The 9,124-nt window shown below is 55.2% G+C and overlaps 2 protein-coding genes across 2 annotated transcripts in view; both read right to left on the bottom strand.

Annotated features, from left to right (window-relative positions):
• The window catches only part of LOC108521207 (leukocyte immunoglobulin-like receptor subfamily B member 1), a 65,735-nt gene that overhangs the window by 1,648 nt on the left and 54,963 nt on the right, over nucleotides 1–9,124 (bottom strand).
• LILRB5 (leukocyte immunoglobulin like receptor B5) lies at nucleotides 7–5,707 on the bottom strand. Its single transcript, XM_017860892.1, is given in 14 exon segments — nucleotides 7–405; nucleotides 498–550; nucleotides 810–847; nucleotides 930–993; nucleotides 1,311–1,329; nucleotides 2,475–2,522; nucleotides 2,643–2,701; nucleotides 2,813–2,863; nucleotides 3,192–3,220; nucleotides 3,222–3,456; nucleotides 3,701–3,997; nucleotides 4,898–5,182; nucleotides 5,367–5,402; nucleotides 5,565–5,707. Coding segments are annotated over 14 exon segments (1,428 nt in total). The 5' UTR covers nucleotides 5,599–5,707; the 3' UTR covers nucleotides 7–225.

The raw sequence follows: 9,124 nt of genomic DNA, 5'->3' as shown, positions 1-9,124 counted from the left end.
CTCTCTGCCCTTTCCCTGGTTTATGTTTCTTACAGCACGTTGCACTGCTGCACACGGTGCATTTATTTGCATTTTGTCTCCCACCACGAGGTGAGCTCCGGAGGCGGGGGCGGCTTTGCTCCCTGCTGTGTCTGCAGCTCCCACTGGGAGCCCGATCCACAATGAGCTCCCTGGGAACACTCGCCGGATGAATGAATGAAGGGGAGCCCAGGGGACCGGGATGGTTCATTTATTCCTCATCCTCCTGAGGCCTGGGGAGCGCTCTAACAACCAGACGGCCACACAGAGGAGGAGGAGCAGGAAGGGGACCCGGGAGGAGGCCCGCAAGGTCCCAGGACAGCAGGAGAGAGTGAGGTCACAGCAGGCGGGAGGCAGCGCGCTGGACGATGCTGGACGATGCTGATGCTGAGAACCGGGGGAAGAGGACAGAGAAGTCCTGCAGGATTAGATCTGGCACCAGGAGGCCTTTGGTGCCCAGGACAGGGGCGGGGTCTCACCCGACTGTCCAGCTCCACCCCGTCCTCAGGCTGTGTGTCCTTCACGGCAGCATCTGCTGGGCCAGAGCAAGGGGTTCGTCTCCTGGGAAGGACCCCTGAGACCTCTCAGTCCTGCTGGCCCCTGCCCAGCTCCCACTAGGGTGGCCGAGATCCAGGGAGCGACTGGGATGTCCCCGAGGTCCCACAGTGTGGGTTCAGACCACCTTCCCCTTGGCCCCAGACCCTTCCCAGCCTGTGCTCATGCCCCCATTGCTACAGAAACTTTGGAGCCCCCTTGCCCACCCCAGGTGCCCCCCTCTTCTTGTCACTCACTGAGAATTTCCTGCTGGACGTCAGCAACTGGGCTGGCCCTGGGGGAGGACACGGGAGTGTGAGGGGCAGTGAAGGGGCTGTGCGGGCGGATGGGAGTCTGGGGTCTTCAGGCAGAATCACCTCCTCTGCAGGACCTGGTCCTTGGGCTCTGGCTCAGCAGCCCCTGCAGGACGGTAGAAATGGGCTGGACAGAGATGGACAGAGTGTCAGGCTTGGGAGAATTCGAACCAGCTGCCCTGCACACACAACTTGAGCGGAAAGAAAGAAACGTGGAGGCCCACTGGCACTGAGGTTTTAAATTCATCATACATTTAAAGTAAAATCAGAAGAATCAAGCGCTTCCACGCATGCTCACATTTATTCTCTTCTTTCTCCGTTTTTCACCTGGGAATTTCTGGAGCAGTTTTTCTAAGCTGAGTTTCCTGTATGTTTGGGTTCCCTTTGGCTGGTGCCCTGAGCCCACCCTCGATCAGCCCACGGGTCACCCCATTCCCTACTCACCCGATGTCCTGTGTTTGCTCTGATGCCGATGTCGGAGGAGGAGGAAGAGGAGGAGGAAGAGCAGCAGGATGAAGGCCACTGAGACCCCGGTCACAACCCCCAGGTGCCTTCCCAGACCTTGAGCGTGATGACGTCAGGAATGGGTGTGACGTCATTGATGTGAGCACCTACTGTGTGCAGGCGCGAGCTAGGTCTTTCCTTCATGAGCTCCAACCCTCACAGCAGTCGTGCAACGTGGGATTGCCAACCCCCCAACTCACAGAGGAGCAAACTGAGGCTCAGAGAGGGGAATCGCCTGCCCCAGGCCCCCCAGCCTGGAAGAAGCAGGTCTGGGAAGGGAACCCGGGACCTGGTGTTTTCCCCAGCTGTCCTCCTGCTGCCCTACCAGGTGGACACCCGCTTCCTGCTCTGGGTCTCTTCGTCTGACAGGAGAGGCCTGTCCTAGTGTCTCCATCTGGGGCTGGTGTCCTCCTTACAACCCTCCCTTCCCCAGCACAGCAGGACCTGGGGGAGGGAGTGGGCTGTGCAGGACGGACCCTGCATTGCTCTCACCCCCAGCTCCGCCAGGTCTGCTTCCCACTCTGCCGAGTTCCCACACTCCCATGCAGAACCTGTCTGGATAGAGGCTCTGTGCGTATCTGGGAAGGGCTGAGGGTAGCAGGAGGGCTGTGTCCCTGCTGAACTGTGTACAGGGCCAGATCCGGTGATTTCACTTACACCTCACAGAGGTTCTATGAGCTGGATGGGACTGAGTCAGTTTACAACGGCTGAACCTGACTTGGAGTGGAAAATTGACCTGCCTGGGGCCCCACGGTGCGATGCAGCAGAGCTGGGAAGTGAACCCAGGAGTCTGACCTGCAGCGCTTGTTCTCTATACCTGAGCCGAGCCCTGGAGCTGCAGGGAAAGAGCCTGAATGCCCCAAACCATGGCCCTGCTCCCCTCCTCTGCCCCAGGTCACTGTCACTGCTGCAGGTGGGACAGGACAGGCCCCTGAAGAATCCCACCTGTGCAGGCCTCTCTCCTTTACACTTGGAGAAACTGAGGCCCAGGCAGGGGAAGGCCTTGTGCACGTCACCATCTCCAGAGGAGCCGGAACCTAGGACAGAACCCAGCCCTGGCTCCTCCGGACCCCGCCCACCTCCCACTCAGAGCCCCCCACTCACCACTCTGGGGGTCCGACCCCGTGGGGGTGAGGGGCTGGTCCTCAGGGCCTGTTGGGTCAGGATGAGGAAGTGAGGGCTGGGGCTGCCCTGCCCCCCACATCAGCCTGAGTGCTCCTCCCCCAGGCTGGGCCCCAACACCTCCCTCTGCCTCGCGCCCCCGCCCCTCACCGGCTCAGCCTCAGAGCCCCTGGGAGCCTGTGGCCTCTCCTGTAGCTCTGCTCGTCTCCCTGGAGGAAAGCCCATGCTTGAGTCTTTGAGGGGAATGGGATCCTCCGGGAGACTCAGGGCTGCCCTGGGGGAGGCTGTGCTCCCTCTGAGCTCAGACCTCAGCGACTCACCAGGTGTGGGGGTGGAGCCTGTGGGTGGGGGCCTGGGGTCCCCAGAGGGTCCTGGGAATAAGCACAGGCAGAGAGTGAGGAGCTTTGGTGCTGAAGTCCCCTCCTCCACTGAGACCCCTCCCTCCACCTGCTCTGTGGCTTCTCCGGAAACTTCCTTCTGCTTCCCTTTCACCTTTTGCATCCCAGGAGATGGGGCCAAGGGTGGGCGTGCCTGGGGTGCCCCCACTGTCCTCCTCCCCTCCGAGGGGTGAGTCCTCCTCTGGCTGAGCCTCCCATCACGACCCCCGCAACCCTGACTCCATCCCAGCCCAGAGCTCTCCTGGGGGCAGGGTCCGAGCTGAGCCTTTGAGCTCGGACAGGACAGGGTCAGGGTCCTCACCTGAGACCACGAGCTCCAGGGGGTAACTAGTAGCATCGGTAGGTTCCACCCCGGGCGGAGGTCACAGGACTCGTGGAGAATTCAGCCTGGTATTTATAAGACTGGTACTTTGACTTTAGACGCAGCGGGGGATGGACCTCACCCTCCTTGATCAAAAATAAAGTGTCTATGTTGTGCCATGATTGACACAGCAGGGTCACGTTTTCTCCTGAGACCACCGTGGGGCCCGGCCGCACTGAGATGGAGGGTGTGTCACGGATCAGTCCTGGAGAGAAGAAGGATGGGTGAGGGGCTGCCTCACCTTGTTCTGAGCTGAGAGCTCCCCAGGCCTCTCTAGGAGCCTCTGTCTCTGTTTTCTCTGAGTCTTCCCCTCCCCGCCCATCCCATCTCTGTCTGTCTCTCCCTCCCTTGGGACGCCCCCACCCCTCATCCCGGCCATCACTAACTGGATTCTCCGGCAGGACCTGTGCAGAGCCTGGGTCCCTGACTGAACCCGCTGGGCTCCTCACCTGCGATCAGGATGTCCAGGGGGACACTGGAGGCCGACCACTTAGGGGAGAGGTTGTGTGCACCGTAGCATCTGTACTGGCCCCCGTGGGAGTGGCTCACAGGGCTCAGGGTGAAGTTGGCCTGGGAGAGCCCAGCCTGGGGCTGCTGGCCAGAGCCCTGGAGGAGGACATGTCCCCTCTCCTTGTACAGAGCGAATCTGTCATAGCCGACATCAGAGCGACACTGCAGGGTCAGGCTGCCTCCACGGGCCACCACAGGGCCCTGCAGGGCCAGGAGGGAGGGCTTCCTAGACACGCCTGGAGGGAAAGACGAGTTGGGACTCAGAGGGCTGGTTCCTCCTTTGCCCGTTCCTTTTCCCGTCCTGGCCCTGCAGGTCTCACTGTCTCTCACGCTCTGTGTCTCGGATCCCAGGGGCTCCTTCTCACCTGGGTCTGTCTTGGAGAATTCCAGACCAATAGTGTCTCCCTGGCTTCTGGCCACTGTCTGTCTGGTCTGTCCTCTCCTCACAGAGGGACAGGAAATTGCCGCAAATACATCCAGTGCCTTCCTGAGTTGACCCCTTTCCAGGTGACTCAGGCTCCTCTTTCCCTATCGAGCCTCCCCATGGGGTCTTCCTCACACCTTCAGCCCATCCATCAACACGTCCTCCTGGGGTCCTTGCCATGATCAGTCATCAACCAAACTCCCAACAACCTATCTGGCTCCCCAAAATTATAGAAAGAAGCCTGGTGGCCTTTTCACCTGGGACCAGAATCTCCAGGGGGTCGCTGGGGTTTGACCACGCCTGAGGGTTTTTCCTGTAGTAGTAATAGCATCTGAACCTCCGCCTGGCGCTGGGGGTCACGGGACCCACAGGGAACAGGGCCTGGGATGGCCCTTTGGGGAGGTTCTGTGAGTGCAGGGTCCTGGGGAGCTTCTGTTCTTCCTCAACAAGAACAAACGTGAGAAATCCGTTCTGTGTATCACACTGGAGGGTCACATTCCCTCCTTCCCTCCTGAGGCCACCACAGGGCTGGGCAGGGCTAAGAGAGTGGGCTCTGCATAGAATCCCAGGAGAGAAGGAGGCACCATGTTAAATGGGACTCACACCTCCCACATCATCCCCAGGGCTGGGCTGTGAGAGGGAGACGCCCCTAAGAACCGACCCCCTTCCTGAGGGCAGAGCCTGGGGCTGCGACCCCTGAGTGTCCTCTCACCTGTCACCACCAGCTCCAGGGGGTCACTGGGCTCTGACCAGCCTGCAGGGGTCTCAAAGTAGCAGCGGTATTGCCCTGCTGTGCTATACACCGCGGATGGAATGTGGAACTTGGCCTTGGCTCCAGGCTCCAGTGGGTTCTGTCTCTCCCAAGTCCATGGGAGTCCCTCCTGATCCAGACGGTACTCCTGAGTCTCCAGGGGCCCCTGACACCAGAGGGTCACGGGGCTCCCCCTTATGATCACAGAGCCTGGCTCAGCCCAGAGGGTGGGTTTGGGGAGGGTGCCTAGAATGGAATTGGAGGCTGGATCCCAAGACATCCTCATCCCTCAGATACCAGCTACCAGCCCCAGGACCCTCCAGATGTCCCCATCAGTCAGCCCAGAACAGCAATCTCCACCCCCAGCTGCCCGGGGGTGGCCCCTTGTCCCCAGTGAGGAGGGACCTGGGACAGCTGGGGACAGGCTTACCTGCCTGCACGCGGGTCCTGGGGCCCAGCCTCAGCCCTGGAAGAGAGTTCCCTGTGAGAGATTTGCCCCCGAAGCCTCAGGAGTTCCTCTCCTCCCTCAGAGTCTCTGATAGACCAGATTCTCTGACAGACCAGAGCCTGGCTTTCGACTGAGTTCTCTCCAAGACTGGGGCCTTCCTTTCCACTCTTCAAACCTCACCGAGGCAAATCAGGACTGGGAGGGTGAGGGTCATGGCGTCAGCTCCCACTGGACTCAGCTGTGCAGGCGGATGAGACCACAGTGCCTGGCAGGACACACAAACACGCAGAGTGTGGACTGGAGGCTGGGTTCTCCCTGTCACAAGGCTGTCCCATCTGCAACAGGAAGGGGAACCGCCCTCCCCAAGAGCCTGGCTCTCATTTCCCCAGGGATGGGGCTGGGGTGACCTCCAGGCTCTCCGCACACATTTCAGACAGAAATGGGGTCGCCCTGAGCCCTGGCCACTGTCTAGTGACCTACGCTCAGCTCACCAAGGGCTGGGGCAGAGCAGCAAAACCTCCTCCTCTGGGAATGAACCCCTGAGTCGTTCCTGCCTCCTCAGTGCCCCTTTGCCCTTGGCGGTCCCTCTATGCCTCCAACCACGTTCCAGGTTTTCAGAACAATTGCTGAGGTTTGTCATCTGACTCAGGGGGTGGAGGAGGGAGCTGAATTTTATTCCCACTTCCACTGATTATGTGTCCTAAGACAGTAAAGTGGCTTTTGCTTGAGCCTTGTTCATTTGGAGCTTGTGGTCATGACCTCAGCTTCTCAGAGTGGACGTGGGGGTCAGTGGTGCCCGGGACATGGGAGAGGGCTTGGCCATGGTGAATTTCCAGACCAGATTAGGACAGGAGTGGTGGGGGTGTGAGAAGATCCTGGCGTTGAGCTCTGTAGTTGAGGAGGATGTTTGATGCCCCCACTCAAGAGCCCACATCTGCTCCAAATACCAAGAAACGCTCCTGATAATATGTTTGAAGTTCCCGGCACGGTGGCTCACCCCTGGAATCTGAGCACCTAGGGAGGCTGGGGATGGAGGATCCCTTGAGCTCAGAAGTTCAAGACCAACCTGGGGAACATAGTGAGACCCCGTGTCTGCCTATAATAAAAAAGAAATAATCAGGTGTGTTTGTGCACGACTGCAGTCCCAGCTATTTGGGAGACGGAGGTGGGAAGATTGCTTGAGCCTGGGTGGTCCAGGCTGCAGTGAGGTACGATCATAGCACGGCACTCCAGCCTGGGTGAGACAGCAAGACCCTGTCTCAAAACATACATACATATATATATCTGAAATATGTAGATTATGAAAGTTTTGTGCAGAAAAAGAAATGAAAAGTTTTTTTTAACTTGAGAAGGTTGCACATCAAAGAACAGAGTTGAAAGCTGACAGCTAGCATGTGTCTAAGACCATCCCGGGGTCATTAGGGAGGAAATTTCCACTTCTGTGTGGGACAGAAGAGGAACCCCAGGTCCTCACAGTCAGGGAGGGGGTAGGGACTCCAGATGAAGCTGTTTGTGAAAGGAGCTGGGATATCTCCGCCCACTGACTGAAGTCTGTGATCAGCATGGGGCCGCCTCTCCTGTTTTTGTGTTTAACAGATTCAGCCGCCGGGCGCCGTGGTTCACGCCTGTAATCCCAGCACTTTGGGAGGCCGAGGTGGGCGGATCACGAGGTCAGGAGATTGAGACCAGCCTGACCAACATGGAGAAACCCTGTCTCTACGAAAAATACAAAAAAATTAGCTGGGCGTGGTGGCAAGCGCCTGTAATCCCAGCTACTTGGGAGGCTGAGGCAGGAGAATTGCTTGAACCCAGGAGGTGGAGGTTGTGGTGAGCCGAGATCGTGCCATGCACTCCAGCCTGGTCAACAAGAGCTAGACTCTGTCTAAAAACACACACACACACACACACACACACACACACACACGAAAAAAACCCCAAAAACCAGATTCAGTCCACTGTTGTCAGACAGAAGCGTCTGTCCCACATATCAGCGTGAGGCTGGCATTAGTCCTGTCCCTCCTGGGTACAAACCAGAGCTGATGCTGCTTTGGGGACAGCGAGACAGGAGCAGCTGCCACAATCCCCCATCATGAGATCTGATGCCAGGGACAGCCTTGGGAGAAATCCTTTTTGCAAGATCAGATGTGTGGGAGGAAAGTCACCCAACAAGAATGAATAACAAATGGTATATTGAACAAAAAAGTCGTCTGTTTATTTATTAGTATTTTTTAAACAACTGGGTATTTATTGAGATGAGTTAGGCAGATATTGCGAAGGCAAAATTGTACCTTAAATTAATACCGTTAAAAATAAGATCATATCGGCCGGGCACAGTGGCTCATGCCTGTAATCTCAGCACTTTGGGAGGCTGAGGTGGGCAGATCACGAGGTCAGGAGTTCAAGACCAGCCTGGCCAATATGGTGAAATTCCGTCTCTACTAAAAATACAAAAATTAGCCAAGTGTGGTGGCAGGTGCCTGTAATCCCAGCTACTCAGGAGGCTAAAGCAGGAGAATTGCTTGAACCCAGAAGGTAGAGGTTGCAGTGAGCCGAAATTATGCCACTGCACTCTAGCCTGGGCAACAGAGCAACACTTTGTCTCAATAAAAGTAAATAAATAAAATAAAATAAAATAAAAAAATCATATCATCTGCAAACAAGGATAATTTGACTTCTTCCTTGTCAATTTGATACCCTTTATTTCCTTCTCTTGTCTGATTGCTGTAGCTAGAACTTTCAGAATTATATTGAATAACAGTGGTGAACGGGGGCATTCTTTGTCATGTTCAAGATCTTAGAGGAAAGACTTTCAGTTTTTCTTTATTCAGTATGATACTAGTTATGGATCTGTCATACTTGGCGTTTATGATGTGGAGGTATGTTTCTTCTATACCCAGTTTTTGAGACAAAATCTTGGTCTGTCACCCAGGCTAGAGTGCGGTAGTACGATCTCAGCTCACTGCAACCACAGCTTCCTGGGTTCAAGCGAGCACGTCAGCTAATTTTTGTATTTTTAGTAGAGATGGGGTTTCACCATGTTGGCCAGGCTGGTCTCAAACTCTTGACCTCTAGTGATCTGCCTGCCTCGGCCTCCCAAAGTTCTGGGATTACAGGTGTGAGCCACTGTGTCTGGCCACACCCAGTTTTTGTTTTTTGTTTTTTTTTTTAAGGCTTGTTGATGTTTATCAAATGCTTTTTTGGCATCAACTGAAATGATCATATGCTTTTTGTCCTTCGTTCTGTTGATAAGATGTATCACACTGATTGATTTGTGTGTGTTAAATTATCCTTGCACCCCAGGGATAAATCCCGCTTAGTCATGATGAATGATCTTTTTAAATGTATTGTTGAATTCAGTTTGCTAGTGTTTTGTTGAACATATTCGCATCGATATTCATCAGACATTGACTTGTAGTTTTATTTTCTTGATTTGTCTTGGTCTGTATCAGAGTAATACTGGCCTTGTAGAGTGATCTTGGAAGTTTTCCCACCTCCTTTTCTCTGAATAGTTTCAGTAGGATTGTTACCGGTTCTTTAAATGTTTGGTAGAATTCATCAGTGAAGCCATCGGGTCCTGGGCTTTGCTTTACTGGTAGACTTTTTATTATGGCTTCAATCTTATTAGTTACTTGTTATTGGTCTATTCAGAGTTTGTATTTCTTTTCTTTTCTTTTCTTTTCTTTTTTTTTTGAAACAGAGTTTCACGGCCGGGCGCGGTGGCTCAAGCCTGTAATCCCANC

Source organism: Rhinopithecus bieti, unplaced genomic scaffold (genome assembly GCF_001698545.2).
Source record: "Rhinopithecus bieti isolate Rb0 unplaced genomic scaffold, ASM169854v2 scaffold_56979, whole genome shotgun sequence".
NCBI lineage: Eukaryota > Metazoa > Chordata > Mammalia > Primates > Cercopithecidae > Rhinopithecus > Rhinopithecus bieti.
This window is presented reverse-complemented; position numbering and strand designations above follow the sequence as displayed.